We start from the raw sequence: 15,774 nt of genomic DNA, 5'->3' as shown, positions 1-15,774 counted from the left end.
ACAATGCTTCTAGTTAGTGCAGGAGAGAGATAAGAGTCCTAACATATAATTCGTCATAATAACAACGTGCAACCAGCTAGTATATATCTTGGGGACGTTCTGAAATCTTGTAATATGTTGTGTTATGAACGTTTGGCTGTATTTTATCGATTAATGTTAGCCGCCCTGAGCCTCACCGGAAGGGCGAGTCATAAGAATAAAGATTTTTTAAATTTAATAATAATCATCTATTCTAGCTAGCTGGGATGAATGGAGAGGCAGGAGCCATGCCAGCATCCACGGTGCTGAGGCTGAAGAACTCCACCTACGTGTGCGAGAAAAGAAACAGGAAGGAAGGGTATTCCCTGCGAGTTATCAGCCGGCACATCGAAGAGGGCAGCAATAAAAATCGGAGGTGAGCATGTTAGATCGCAGGCGTAACTATCCTAGAAGCTGTCTCGTAGCCCCCTCTGAAGGTTGAGACAAAGAGGCACTGCATGGTCGAGCCTGCCTTGAGCAGGCGGTTGGACTGGATGGCCCCGTCCAACTCTGTGATTCTAGGATTCCAACGCATCTGACAGAGAGGAGAGGACTGTTTCCACGCTGCCCTGTCTCTGACCGAGGGTGTCGGCCCAAGATTTCTCTTACTGTATGACAACGAAATCTCTGATCTGCTTGCCCTATCCATTGGCTCTCATTTAGAGCAGTGTTAGGCTTACTTCTGAAATTCCAGCCTGTCTTGAAGAGGGAGAGCTTCCCCGCACCATGACAGGCAGCCATTCAAAAGGGGAAGCAATTCCTCCCCCCCCCCCCCGTCCCGCTCGCTCCGTCCGGGAATTGAGATGCAGGGATTGGGGGAAACTGCAGCCAGTTTTCGGAGAGGACATCCATCCCGCTCCCCACTGGGACCGAGACATTTCGTAGGAAGCGTCAAAGACAAGGAGAACAGTGTGAAAAGGCATTTTTTTTTTTGCCATTTTATTAGGGAAAGGTTACAAAACAAGTGGGTGCGGGTCATTTCAGCTAGACAAAGGGGGATGAGAACAAGACGGGAGGGTTATTAAATTATTAAGTTATTAAATCACACCCGGGAGGACAGTCATTTCCCACTGCTAGTCACACTTTGAGCGCAAGCACACGCCGAAAATAAATTACAGTCGCATTACAACGGCACTCTTCTCCTGCCGGTATCCAAGTTTTTTAAATAAAGTAATAAAAGGTAGGGGGCTTACAGTACATGTTTTAGACAAGGAAGCAATACAGTTATCATGAGAAACTAGATACCGGCCTGCTCACAGATTCAATATGCACAATTCTAAGCTACACGTCTAAGGAACGGGAACTTCTCCACCGTCGCCCAGTAAGCAAAATATATTACAGTGCAACTCCAAGAACACTTCCCTGAGAGTAAACTCTATTGCATAGACCCGAGTAGAATTCTAAGTAGAACTGCCAAGGGAGCCTCTGGTGATCCGCCTGGCTAATTATTTCTATCAAAGGGAAAGTTTTTCAACCTTGTGGATTCCAGTACGTCTGAAGCAAAGAGATCTTTTGAACCCAGGTGAAACAAAGTTGAAGGAGGGGGGCTGTGGCTCTGGGTGGGGGGAGCATCTGAATTCCCTGGTTCAATCTCCAACATCTCCAGGTAAATGAATCAGGCAGTGTAAGACAGTACGGACTTTGATGGACCAAGGGTCTGACTCAGTATAAAACAGTTTCATGTGTTCGTGAGACTTCCCAAAAGGATTCCCAAAGACATTTTAATTAGCACCCTCCTTTACTTGAAAGACAGCCTGTTCTCTCCTAAAAAAAAAAATTAAAAACCCTAAAACACCCAACAAAACTTAATTCAGGGATTCCCAACCAGGGTTCTGGGGAACCCTGCGGTCACATGAGAGCTCCCCAGGGGTTACCCGGCCTTTCCCAGAAATTCAGATGGCCGCTGGCATCACTAGATGTCACTGGAGCCCACATCCCCTGGTGCTCTGCAGGTCTAGTCTCTTTCTCCACAGTGGAAATGATAAATGATCCATCAATTGATCAGCTGGCTCCTGCACATGCACCCACCTCTCTGGAGGGGCATGCCACCACTCCTGGGGTTCCCCAAAACCTGGAAAACCCCCCTCCAGGGGTTCCTGCACAGTCAAAAGATTGAAAAGGGATGCCTTAAGTGTTGAATTTCACAAATAAAATCCCAGAGATTGGTCGTGCATGAAGTGGGGAGGGATTTGTCTCCCGTGAGCCCCCTTTTTTTCAGATCCTCAGAAGTGCCTGGCTTCCGTTTCATCTCCTTCCAGTTTTGCTTTCCCCTGCGTTGCCCAGAGAAGCCCATTATAAAACCAGGCATTAAACACAATGTTCTTGTTCTGAATTTTATGGGCTAACTCGGCAGGATTTGGCTGACTCTTAAAGCCACAGCGCTATCTCGGACACGAGATTACAATTACTACGGCCAAGTGTTGATTTGCACCTTCTCGGGTTTTCCAGCAAAACAGTCAGCTTGTTAACGGACAGGACATGGGCTCGTAAATGTCCGCTGGAGACATCTGGTAACGGGCAGGCAGTTTAACATTTAACTTTGGAATGACTCTGAAATGTTGACGGGCCAGCCTGTATGTCAGGAGATGCCCAGTTGAATCTGGTTTCTTTGGGAGTGTTTTCACAGGAGATCTGATTTTGCATGGACCTGGGTCACCGCCAAGCACTCCCCCCCTTTTTTTTCCTTCCCTCCCCTCCCCTCCCCTCCTACATCACCTTCCCAGTTCCCAAAAGAACATAGTTCACAATTCTTGAAAGGAGGCTACAGGTCAAAAATGCCTGAAAATGAGACAGTTCTGGTCCCAGGGACATAATGAGGAAAGGTTTTCACATCACTCTAGGAATCAAGGCGAACCCCACACCCTTGTGCGCGGCTGAACTTCTCCCAGTCTCCGTGATTTAACTTGGCACACGGAAGGGCCACCTTCTTGCCAGCTGGCACCATCTTGCTTCCCACTGGATGGTCTGAGCAAGTTTGGAAGACAAAAGGAGACCACAACCAACTTCAGTTCCTCTTGAGAAGTCAAGTCCCGTACGTCCGACCTTGACGCTTCCAGGGACAGAGGTCACGCCTTCTGGCCACAGTTCCCACAAAAGCCACTGTCCTGAAACAACCTTTCTAACCAGGATGTGGACATAGGCCCTGCGGGGTACTTTTTCTGCATCCTTTTCGGACCTTGCTACCTGTTGAGGCCCGTTCCTGCACAGCGTTCCTCCTGGTATTTGAACCCGTTAAGCACCACTCCGGTGTACAGTTCCGGCACGTGGCTCCCGCCGTATTTCGAGAAGGGAGCAGAGATGCCCTTTTGGTCCCAGGAGGCGTCTCCATCACTAGGGTATATTTTCGTCATGCTTTGGCTGGCAGCTAGCCCCTCCTCCACGTATCGGTATTTCTCCAAAGTCAAGGTCACGCTGGAGATTGCGGGCGGTTGTGCCATCACGTTTATCTTCTTGGCCGTCATCCACCGGTAGCAAAAGATGAGGGACAGGATGATGATGTCCACCAGGAACTCCAGCATCTCCACCACCGACAGCACCGAGGATCCGAACCAGAGACTCCACTGGCTTCCCATGTTGGACATGGCAAGAGTAGCCTAAGGGGAGGAAGGCAGAATACAAACCAAGTAAGGAAAGGCTGGACTTACGGGAGGGAGGAGTGAGACTGAACTGGGCCTGAGGGGTCAAAAACCACAGGGATAAGAGGTTCAGGTGACCTGGGAATGCTATTAGCAAAAAAATGGGTGGAATGACCAAACGCAACAGCAATGCATGAAAACGGGTAAAAATTCGTGCATTCTTCTCAGGCAGGCCAATCTGTGTGGAAGGATTCCGGGAAGGAGGAAAGCGTGAGGTTTATTCGTGTTCCTGTTTGGTTATAGATATTTATGTAGCAGTTTTATGTTGTGGCTTGTATTTTATGAGTGTATGATCATTGCTGCAAACCTTTGCGGGAGCCTTTAGAGTGGGAAGGAAGGAGAGAAACCTTTTGAAAAAGTACATTAAACAAATAAACGGGGCAGGGATTAGTGCATTTCTGCTTTTCCGCCCCTTGACTCTTCTAGAATTCCGTGCCGTTTGCTGGCAGGGGCTCATGGGAACTGTAGTCCATGGACGTCTGGAGGGCCGCAGTTTGACTACCCCTGCTCTATTCTGAGTGTCTCAAGGAGGAGAATTTCTGTGATGAATTCTGGAACAGCAGTGGGCTTCCTGCACTTGGATTTCCTCAAACTGGATTGCCAATTTGCACGTGCGCACTAAAGCAACATTGCAAAACTCTACACAAGACTTTCTCAAGCTTCTTTCGGTGCGATGTTTTACTAAAGCGCACTTTCACTCCTACACGGGTAAGAATATCAGATAAAAAGAATCTTGCTACAGCTCTATAATCGCAGTGAGATGGCGTTTCTTTGGAAGTGTTTGAACCACATGCATCATCAATGACCTCAAAGGAAAAGAAGATGCAAATAGCGGAAGCTTTCGTGTGCATGCAGGCTTCATCGGATACAGTGAAGGGAATTTCAGTCAGTACCTGCACAAGTCTCTTTGTAAGGTTGATGGAGTTCTACTCCATGCACCTTAATGGGATGCCTTTATGAAGACAGATTCCGGTGGTCTGGTTATGAAGACAGATTGCCGTGTTGGTCTGGAGCCACAGGCTGAAATCTGAGCCCACGGACTTCTTGAAGACCAAGGAAGTTTTACTCAGGATGCCTGCACACAAAATCTTGGCCTTAAAGATGCCCCGTGGCTCAGATTCTGTTCTGCTGCTTCAGACCTGCCACCCACCTGAATCTAATTTCAGAGACAAGGTAATTGGAAGCAACAACACCTTGGGCAGAAATTGGGACCAAGAGAAGTGGAGAAGCATTCCTCAAATACAAGTATGCCCGACTCACGCTGTATCCTGGCGTTTCATCCAGCGAATAGTAATCCAGATGTTCATAGTAAATATTCACTTTGGCAATGTCTTTTCTGAAACAGACACACACATGCAAAATGCTCAGTGACGACTCAATCTGTCTCCCAGAACTACCCAGGGAGATGCAGTGGAACTAGGATTTGCACCCAATCCCTTGAGCTTTGTGAAGAAGAAAAAGGGTCAGCCTCACCCTCCTCCCCAGCCCCCAGTTCAAAAAGAAAATGTTAGCAATTAACCTTTCAGTGGCCATGCTGTAGTTGTACTGCTCCTTTAAAACTTTGTGGATCCATCTCTGCAATGCAAGAAAAACAAAAGAGAAAATGGTGACTCGAATCGACAGTCCTTGGAATCGTCACCCAGCGGTGGCAGCAGGTATAGCGGGCAAAGTGGGCAGGAAGCGTGTAGCTCAGGGGCACTTGGGAGGCAGAAGGACCCTGGGTTCGAATTCTGACATCCCAGTGAAATCTCTTTACTTGGAATGGCCCCGGATTGGGACCAGGGCAATGGGGGCTCTTGCTAAGGGCAAGGGAGAGGGGAGAGCAAATTACCTCAGATTTCACGGACGGCCATCTAGCATATCCAGCTGAAAGGCTGTACCAGGTCTCTCTGCCAAGGGCACAAGGGGAAAAGATGAAAATCAGCTGAATTCAGCACTTTAAATCTAGCGCATTCCTCTTCATATCTACTCTGCACTTGTGAATTAGTTTGAAGCTTGGTGGTCTTCCTCAAGGAATGCTGGGGACTGTTTTGTGTGCAATGAAAATTCTTATTTAGGGTAAGAATGGGGGGGGTACATGCTTTAGCGAGACTCCATCTAAAATAATTAATGCTTTTGGCGTTCGATTTAAATGTGTTTGATTTAGTTATTCAGCCCCATTTAAAAACCATGACGACACCCATTATCCTTTTCTTTGAATTATGAAAAACTGCTCTGGGGAGGGACCAAACGGCTTTCTGACGTTACGAATGCTAGCCAATCAGTGCTATGCGAAGGTTAGTCAATCAGAGCTATGCACGTGTCTGCTGTGCTCTGTCTTTCAGCAAAGACGGACCCAAATGAGATTAACCTACCTCTACAGTGGTTTAATTCATCTAATCATACACCTATCTGCAACCAGGAGAGAACACCCTACATCTGCCCATTCCAGTTTTCCTGGAGATTTAGAAATGGTGCCTATGGATGGGGGAATTGGGGGGAGCAGGCTTTCCCAATAATTGATAATTGATATACCGATAATTGATATACCATACAGTTTGACCCCCAAAACTGCCACTTTCCCCAAGGAACTGATCCCTGCAATCGGGAGATCAGTTATAATTCCAGGAGATCTCCAGGCCCCGCCTGGAAGTTGGCAACCCTAGAGACAGCCACCCAAGGGAAGGCGCTAAAGGGTTCGGCCATATTACTGCTTAAAAGCAAGGAAGGTTTTGCACACTCACTGGCACGGCTTTTGGCATTTCTGAAAGCATCTGTGTTGGTGACTGGCAAACTGATCGTACTGTTGGTAAAAGCAGTGACCTGAGGGAAGAAGACAGAACATGGTCAGGGGAAGGCAGCTGAAAACCGGGATTCGGCTTCGATCCATCCACCAAGAGGCCTCAGACCAGCTCCGATAAAGTTGGATTGGCCCTTTCTGATTCCAGCTGAATACAGTTGGGCATAGTCCAAGATCCCTCCTCCACCACGTATGAAAGCCTGACCCAGTGGGCTCAGGGATGCTTGTAGGTGATAGTCAGAGCGGTTTCTCAGTGGAACAGGCTTCCTCGGGAGGTGGTGGGTTCTCCATCTTTGGAGATTTTTAAGCAGAGGCTGGAGAGCCATCTGACGGAGAGGCTGATTCTGTGAAGGCTCAAGGGGGCGGCAGGTGACAGTGGATGAGCGAGAGGGTTGTGAGTGTCCTGCACAGTGCAGGGGGTTGGACTAGATGACCCATGAGGTCCCTTCCAACTCTATGATCCTATGATTCTACAGAATTAATTACACGAATGCATGCACTCAAGCCACTGAAGAAGAACCTTGTTCTCCGAAAGCTTCTTCTGGCTCTGCTCATTTCGGGAAATATTTGTTTGAGCCAAGTCGGCTTGCTTTCGTCTCGGCTACCTGGAGCCTGGCCACGCGACTGGCCACCCTTTGCCGTAGCAGAGACTGAAACACGTGGAGCGGGTGAAGCTCGGTGGCCCAACCAGACGGTCCCTCACCCTGGCAGTCACGCGGGCCCTTACCCCAGGCAGGGTGCTTGTTGTAATTGCAGTACTCCGCCCCCGGAGGCAACGGGTAATAATAATATCCACAGCCACAGTGCTTAATCATCAGCTGCTGGAAGCAGGAATGGAGGCAAGCCTGTGAGGGGGGAAAAGAGAGAGAGAGAGAAAGAGAGGACGAAGGGGACGGTTAGCAAGTCTTTTGACGAGGAGGTGTACAGTTGGAGGCGTAAAAATCAGCAGACCCCTTGGGCAAGCAGACCCTCTCCCTGGCCGGTACCTGCAGCGTATAATTGCTCTGGTAGATGAGTGTGACGTTCACGTCCTTCCCGTCCATGGTACAGACGCCGTAATTTCCGTTTAAGCGAGTGACTTCGACCTGTGGAGTCATGGGAAGAGGAGAGGGGATCACCAGGGAGCTGAGGACAGAGACCCTGGCATTTTGTACAGCTCAAGGTGACGTTATGAAACAAGTTAAGCCATGATGACGTCTCTTTCTGTGTCACCTAGGGTGGCCAAGTCTGCCATGGGAAATTCATGGAAATTTGTGTGAGGGGGGCGGGTAGAGCTTGGGAAGGGGTTAAAATGCCAACTGTGGCTCTCCAGAGGTCCGTGGACTACAATTACCATGAGCCCCTGCTTTGCGGGACACATCAGAGAAACGAACAATTGCAGTTTCGGTTCGCACGCAAGAGGAGCAGAATTGGAACAGGGTCCGGACTTGGGATTGGAACAGCGGGGGTGAGCAAGCCAGCCTCCTCCCCTGCTCTCTGCCAGGGCCTCTTTTGCACGATGGAAAAGCTGATGAAAACTCACTGAAAACATGGTTGTTTTTTTGATCTCTGCACAGGAGAGTGAATTTACAGCTTTCTTTCCGCTCTGAGAAGCCCTTTTCTGAGACGGGGAGGCCCACCTGTTTGATTCCGATGGTGGATTCGATCCCTGGCCTGATGTCGAATCCTTCGTGCTCCAAGAACGGCGTCTGGTTGTGCTTGTGGATCATGACCTTCACCCCCGCCTTGGTGGACAGCAGCGGGATGTGATCCTTTTGCTCGACCTTTAGAATGAGGGACAGGCCTGGTAGCCAATAGGAGCAGAGATGGGAAGGGAGGGGGGGAGAAGAACAGACGCATATGTTCACACCTGTTCAATATGAGCAGGAAGGTTCATCAGCTCATGACTAAGCACAGTTCCTCCCCTGTGATGTAGAACAGGGCTAGTCAACCTGTGGTCCTCCAGATGTCCATGGACTACAATTCCCACGAGCCCCTGCCAGCAAACGCAGGGACTTTCTGCATGCTAAGTAAGGGCTCTACCACTGACACGTGAGCCCTCAATTTTTCAAAAAAAAGTGATCATTAGAAGATTTTCACATGTATTTAGCCCTTCATGGGCATAAGGCAGGCAGTGCCAACAGCTGCTCTCCCTCGAAGTACCTACCATAAAGTATTCCGGGCTTGGACGCTTCCCACTTGCTGTCCGTCCCGTTTTCGTTAAAAGTGAAGCAGCTTCCGTAGATCGCGTGGTGAAAGTGCCTGCAGTCGCTGTAGCCAAAAGTCAGACAAAGAGGGGAGAGGGGAGGAGACGACGTAAGAACGTGCAACCAAAATGAGGCGCACAAGCGAGACATTCACATTCTCAGATGTTCCCCAATACATTGGATGGATTCGGCCCACTGAGATGAAAATATCCTTTTATTTACTGGCTTCATTTCTACCAGCCCACCTTGAGTGACGGGTGAGGCGGAAGGGCAGCGTTTTAGATTTCCTAATCTGAGACTCAACTTTGGGGACCTCACTTTCAGTCGTGAGGTGAGGTGGCTGATGGGGACGTGACCTTCTTTGTAGTAGCACCCCAATTTCATGAAACCCTGATTGAGAAAGAGTACCTTTTACAAACACTTGCTTGTTGTGGTATTGGGCGTGCTCGGTTTCATTGCATTTGTTTATTTTGTGTGGCATTTTAAGGCCCTTTTTATACCGCTTATGTACATTACGTGCCATTTATTTGCCACAGTTTAACAAGAAAGAGACCATGTCCGAAAACAGAATTGGGTGCGGAAACAAAACTGGTTCTCGCAAGAGACGAACGGATCCCAGACCGGAACCTTCTGAGCCAAACTGGCAAGGAGGAGAAATTCCGAATCCTCTCGGATGACCACACCAGCGGTGAAGAACTCCCTATTAAACACTATTCAAATATGGCTTTACGAGCCAAGTTTCCTCGAAAAAGAACAGAACGGATCAAAGGCCCTTGTGAACGCCACCTCGGGAGACAGCAGTAAAATTAGCAGTTGCTAACTTCTTAGGCAAACATTTGTTCTGTCTTTATCTCCCAAACTTCTGTGGTTGGGATTCTTTGGCTTCTTATTTGCATAGCGGCTGATTATCCACCGCCTTGGCTACACCAAAAGAACAGCTGGTACAGTCACACCGTGTCCCCGGTGGGGCAGATTGAGCCGGACGGCGGGGTGCCAAGAAGCCACACGAGAGCACGGCAATTAAATGCCACGCAGAGGCTATGGATCTAAGCCACTTTTTATCAGAGTGCTTATGCAACCGCCAGAAGTCTGGTAGGCAAAAGGTCTTGTGCACATTGGGGTTTAGGGATGCCAGCCTCCCGATCTCCTGGGGACATTGGATATTGTCCTTTAGCGTCTAACCAATTCTGGCTGCTTATCTCTGTGCTGAGGAATGAAGAAGAAGAAGGAGAAGAAGGAGAAGAAGGAGAAGAAGGAGAAGGAGAAGAAGAAGGAGAAGCAGGAGAAGGAGAAGAAGGAGAAGGAGAAGGAGGAAGAAGAGGAAGAGGAAGAGGAAGAGGAAGAGGAAGAGGAAGAGGAAGAGGAAGAGGAAGAAGAAGAAGAAGAAGAAGAAGAAGAAGAAGAAGAAGAAGAGAAGGAGGAAGAAGAAGAAGAAGAGTTGGTTCTTATATACCACTTTTCTCTACCAGAAGGAATCTCAAAGTGGCTTACAATTGCCTTCCCTTCCTCTCCCCACAACAGACACCCTGTGAGGTAGGTGAGGCTGAGGGCGCTCTGAGAGAACTGCTCTGTGAAAACAGCTCTTCCAGGACTGTGACTAACCCAAGGTCACCCAGCTGGCTGTGTGTCGAGGAGCAGAGAATCGAACCCAGCTTCCCAGTCTGCTGCTCTTAACTACTCCACCAAGATTACAAGCGGCATCTCTGGGCGTACAGTCGGGCAGCCAAGAACTGTGCCGTGACTCACCCAGAGATGCCGTTGGCCACTCCAGCGGCACGCAGCCAGCGTGTGGTAGAAGAAGAAGGCGTCGCACCGGATTGCAAAAGGCAATGAAATGGCAATCACGGGGAATTCACCTGCCTGCCTTTACCTCCCCGTGGCCCGTGCTCTTTCCTGCGCCGTTTTGCAATCTACCCACGATGCCCCCAGGGCAATGCTCTCGGGCAAGTGTAAGGAGAGGCTATTTAACCAGGTGTGGGCAGGTTTGCACTAGTTTTATCAGATTGTTCCCAACCGGCTGTTGTGCGAAATGCAAAGTGAGCCAAGCCAGGGCTGGGCAGCTCTGGGAGTGTCTTCGGCCTGCCCTTTACCTCAGGAGACACGGGGAGTCGGGGGGACAGCCCTCCGTCCCACATCCATCCCCCATCCATCCCTGGGACAGCTTCAATGGATCTCAGTGGGAGGGAAATCCACCAACACCCTCAAATAACTAGCTCTGCTGTAAAGTGACCCATTCCCCCCACATGTCTCCTTACAGCTGAGATACAAAACGACCTAGAACTTCTTTCTATCCCCCATTCTCTCACAACACCAATGCTGCGAGGTAGGCCAGGCAGAGAGTTTGGGGTGGACCCCCATTCACCCACCAAGCTTCTGTCGTAGAAGTTAGGGGTTGAGTTCTTTTGCTTAGGGCCCCCTATGTCACATTAGCTGTCAAGTGGACGGTCCTAAGGGCAGAGTCCTGCAGTTGAGCCCCATCTGATTAGGATTTGGAGCAGACCAGGTGCCAAATTGCTCTCTTGGCCTGGTGAGACCTGTGTTCAGATTCCTTCTCAGCTGTGAAGCTCACTGAAAGACTTTGTGTCAATTAACGTTCAAATTTACCTCAAGGGGTTATTGTGTGAAGGAAAGGAGGGTGCAAAGGTGAGAAAATTAGACAGTTACAAAGCTAGCCAACCTCGGTTTTGTGGATGCTTTCTAACGTTGGTTTCCATATTCATGTGGGAAGCAAGCAAGCAAGCAAGCAAGCAAGCAAGCAAGGAGAAATGCAGAATTTGCTTTCAGAACTGAGATTGGCATTGTCTCCCTTCCAACGCAAGCGAGAACATGAATCTGTAACATACTTTTACGAACACAACAAGAGCGTGTTACCTGGGCAGGCAGCGCTGCTGATTGTATCGGCAAGAGTAGACCAGGTCTTGGATGTCCCCCGGGCACTGCCCATGGTTGGAAAAGTTGACCGGTGGGACCCGAGACATGATATTCATGTAGTGAAAACGGTACCATTCCCGCAGGGCGTCAACCCCGGACAAATAGAGCTTTCTGTAGCATTCCCCGCCTGTTTCGTTGCACTGCGGGGAGAAGAGAAGAGAAATACTAAGCGACTATAAAACAAAGTTGGGTCCAGAACTGTCGCTCGCGTACAGCTTTCTCTACCGGCCCCCCTCCCTGTGTTTCTGAGACACATTTGTATGTAGATAAAACTGAATTTTAAAAGTTTCGGAGGGTAGCCATGCTGGATTGGATTCAAATAACATTTTTAGAGTTACTCTATTATTCTGTGATTCTATCGGGTTACAGTGGATGACCCATAAGGTTGTGAGTGTCCTGCATAGTGCAGGGGGTTGGACTAGATCAGGGGTAGTCAACCTGTGGTCCTCCAGATGTTTGCTGGCAGGGGCTCATGGGAATTGTAGTCCATGGACATCTGGAGGACCACAGGTTGACTACCCCTGTGGACTAGATGACCCAGGAGGTCCCTTCTAACTCTATGATTCTATGACTCTATGAATCCAACCAGCATTTCAGGGTATAAACGTTTGAGAGTCAAAGTTCGTGTGTCACAAAGGGTTATACCTTGACAACCTTTTTTGCTTCAGTCTAACCCAGGGGTAGTCAAACTGCGGCCCTCCAGATGTCCATGGACTACAATTCCCAGGAGTCCCTGCCAGCGAAAGCTGGCAGGGGCTCCTGGGAATTGTAGTCCATGGACATCTGGAGGGCCGCAGTTTGACTACCCCTGGTCTAACCGTTTAGCTCCATGCGAAAGCAACCTTGATATTCAGCTCTATCGAGATCCTTCGTGTGTGTGTTGTTTCCCTGGAGCGAAGGAGGCCTTGGGCACCCGCTCTACATTCGATCATTTCAGCGTTTGATTGCTCGCAGTATTTTATCTATGTGTACATCGGTCAACTGGAGAAAATGCAAATGATAAAGGAGTCTGCTAGCAGCTGTGGCAAGCTGCATGTGACCCAGTTTTCGGGCGGCCAGAATGTTCCTGATTATTCCGGCATTCGGGGGCTAGCAGAATAGCAGAAAGGGAGGAATTTTAGAACAGCGAAGGAACGGGGCAAGGGACCTCCGCTCACCCCTTTGCCAAATGGACTGCGCCACTTCTGCAATGGAGGCTTCCAGTTTTGAATGCTCCTCTGCTAAAAAAAAAAACAGTGTGGGCAGGGTTCTATCACTGCCTTCTGTCACCTGTGCTAGCTTTCTGCTTGCAGGGAGATTTTGTTTTTTTTCTCTCAGGAAGCATTCCAAGATATTCTTACTACCTAAACCACGCAGTAGTACAGTTTGTTCCATTACCAGTTCCATTACCATATGCCAGCTTTTTCGGTCGCAGTTGTAGGCCAGACCTCGGATTGGGGCCTGTGCAAAATGTAATAGACTTCTAAAATGTTTGCAATTACCAGGCGGAAGCCCACTTTCTCCTTGTTTCTACCCATCCTCAGCAGCCCGAAGCTGTCGTTTAGATGGAAAGTGGAGTTGTTGACCTTGCTTGACTTATTGTTCAGCCAGTCGCCGGACTTCAAATCATCTTCCAGGACACTCTCTGGAATGTTGAAGCCATATAATTCAAAGAACGTTTTCCTTGTTAAATTATCCAGCTCAGCCAGGCTTTCACGGACGGCGTTGACCCTGGGAAGGGACGGACATAGCAAAGGGTTGTGGGTGCCAGAAATCCTCAACTGACTTTGTATCATTGTGATACCTTTCCATTAACAATGTGATCCTTGATTAGCTGGGATCATGTATACGAGGGTGAGTCAAAAAGGGTCGCTACGAGGGTTCCAGTTCATACATGCACAGGTTTCTTCCAAAGAAAACTATTTTCTTGAGGGACGCTGGGGGATCACGGGGCATATCATGAAGAAAAGCAAATCGAAAACTTCATCGGCGAGAAAAAGGCCAGGGAAGTTGTGATGAGGATTTTTCCCCTCCATCATGACAATGCACCTGATCATTCTTTGAGGTCTGCACTACAAGAATTGTGTCGGGAAACCTCGCCCCATCCACCTTACTCCCCTGATCTTGCCCCCTTCAGATTAAGGGCTAGAGAGATGGGGAGTGTGTAAACCTAGGCCCATTCCGCACGCATAAGATAATGCACATTCAATGTGCTTCGGCCACTGGATTTTCTGGTGCAGAACAGAAAAAATTTACTTCTAAAGTGCATTGAAAGTGCATTTTCTATTGTGTGCAGAATAGGTCCAAATGGAGATGGAGAATAAGTCGAGAAACCACAGCAGATGGGGCTGAGCGAGTTCAGAGAGAGAACCAACATCTCCCAACAGGCTTCATGTGGAGGAGGAGTGGGGAATTGGACCTGCTTCTCCAGATTAGAGTCCACCACTCTTAACCACCACGCCATACTGGCTCTTGTGCTGGTATACATCTATCCTGGCATTTCAGGTCTTCCCTAGCTCAGGCCATGGACCAAGTCCAACTCTGCCCAGCATTATCTACCTGTAGGGATTCAGGTTGCAGATGGTGATGGCGGGGAACATCTTGGGCTCCGAGTGAACAGAGATGGTCATGATGACCGGGTAGCTCCAGTACTCGTTGAAGATGAGGGCGAACTGCCAGTACAACATGGCAAAGCTGGCAAGGAAGAGGAGAGCCCAGAAGGCCGTCTTCATCTTGTTGCGGCTCGAGCAGACCAGACGGACGGTGCCGTGGATGGTGGTGTTCAAGCAGAAGAACTCAAAGAGGTCTTTGAAGGAGCTGTAAAACTCAATCAGGGCCTCCTCTCGCTCTTCCTTCTGCTTCTCCGCCTTTTCGTTCGCTGCGTCGTGCTCCATCCTTGACACCTGGAAGAGATTTCAAGGCACTCTGAATGAGGGTGCGCTTAAACGGTCAACACCTGTAGCGTTGTGTCCCCAGGAATGTGAGAGTTAGCTTGTTGGACCAGACCGTGATTCAGTGGTTCAGCTAGTCTGGTGCTCCATGGCTGGTCAGGTGCCTCTTGGAGCAAGGCGTTAATAGCATGGGCACACCCCTAATTGTTTGTCCCCGCCAACGGACAACCAGGGAGCCACTTTGGGTGTTCCACAGAAGCGGTGGGAGAGGAAGCCATAGCTAATGGAACTTCCGCAAGCCATGCTCCCCGTTCTTCTCCCAGTGCGAGGAAAGAACTTCTCTCTTCCCATGGGAGATGTAAACATACTTGAACAAGGCCCAGAGCATGGAGAGAGGAAAGACAGATCTTTGGCGCTTCAACCCACACTGCTTCCAAACATCCAAAGGTTGTAATATAACGTTTCATTCATTTTTCACATTTATATCCTCCTTGTCTCCAAGGATGCTGGTGTGACATGGATGAAAGGAGGGAGGTTATCCCTAGGGTTGCCAGTCCCCTGCTGATTATATATTATTTATTTATCGTATGTCGTGTGTGCAATACAGCCAGGAGGTGCTAAGAGTGACCGGCAGCCAGGCAAGAGATGTTGGCAGCTGGTTTGCCATTGCCTACCCCCTGGTATTCCTTGGAGGTCACCCTTCCGAGTGCTAGCCAGGGCCGACCTTGCTTAGCTTCCAAGATCTGATGAGATCAGGCTTGCCTGGGCGATCCAGGTTGGCCGCTATCCAGGTCAGGCAGGGGGTGCCTGAAGATCTATCAAAATTACAACTAGCCCCCAGTTCCAGTGATCAGTTCCCCTGGAGAAAATGGCTGCTCTAGGGGGCGGGCACTATGACACACGTCACCGAGGTCCTTCCCCTTCCTGCCCTCCAAGGCTCCACCCCCCAAATCTCCAGGAATTTCCCAACCCAGGGCCAGCAAGACTCGATATCCAAAATTTTTCCTTACATAAACTCTGTCAGGTCAGAAAAGTTGAGCCACTGGAGACACCCAGTGATTAACCGGCAGTCTGAATAAATAAATAATCTATCCGCTGTTCCGGCTGCCTACACTTAGCGGTTTCTCACAGCCTCATGACTTGCAGCCGTCCCTACAGCGACCCCTTCATTAACACATCTCCACATCACTTTTCAGGCCACGGAAGCCGAGGGAACCTCACCTGTCTTCATGCGGAGGCAACTATGGCTTCTGAATAAGCAAATTAACCATCATTATAATGGGTGGAGTGTGTGTGTGTGTGTGTGTGTAGACAGTGCATGTGTATTACCAAGACCAAGAAGAAGAAGAAGAAGA

General features: G+C 49.2%; 1 protein-coding gene across 1 annotated transcript in view; it reads right to left on the bottom strand.

The window, feature by feature from the left end:
• Nucleotides 1-2,765: 2,765 nt before the first annotated feature.
• Nucleotides 2,766-15,774, bottom strand: part of SCNN1D (sodium channel epithelial 1 subunit delta) — a 15,456-nt gene continuing 2,447 nt past the window's right edge. The window contains exons 2-13 of the mRNA XM_077312543.1: nucleotides 14,088-14,423; nucleotides 13,031-13,259; nucleotides 11,490-11,689; nucleotides 8,579-8,682; nucleotides 8,052-8,215; nucleotides 7,419-7,517; nucleotides 7,160-7,277; nucleotides 6,377-6,455; nucleotides 5,485-5,542; nucleotides 5,173-5,228; nucleotides 4,914-4,989; nucleotides 2,766-3,611 (exon numbers count right to left, since the gene is read on the bottom strand). Of these exons, the coding sequence (XP_077168658.1) occupies nucleotides 3,198-3,611; nucleotides 4,914-4,989; nucleotides 5,173-5,228; nucleotides 5,485-5,542; nucleotides 6,377-6,455; nucleotides 7,160-7,277; nucleotides 7,419-7,517; nucleotides 8,052-8,215; nucleotides 8,579-8,682; nucleotides 11,490-11,689; nucleotides 13,031-13,259; nucleotides 14,088-14,423 (1,933 nt within the window). The 3' untranslated portion in view covers nucleotides 2,766-3,197. The remainder of the gene's footprint in view (nucleotides 3,612-4,913; nucleotides 4,990-5,172; nucleotides 5,229-5,484; nucleotides 5,543-6,376; nucleotides 6,456-7,159; nucleotides 7,278-7,418; nucleotides 7,518-8,051; nucleotides 8,216-8,578; nucleotides 8,683-11,489; nucleotides 11,690-13,030; nucleotides 13,260-14,087; nucleotides 14,424-15,774) is intronic.

The sequence above is a fragment of the Paroedura picta genome, chromosome 15 (assembly GCF_049243985.1).
Source record: "Paroedura picta isolate Pp20150507F chromosome 15, Ppicta_v3.0, whole genome shotgun sequence".
NCBI lineage: Eukaryota > Metazoa > Chordata > Lepidosauria > Squamata > Gekkonidae > Paroedura > Paroedura picta.
Note: the sequence above shows the minus strand (reverse complement) of the source record. Positions and strands in the feature narration are given on the sequence as shown.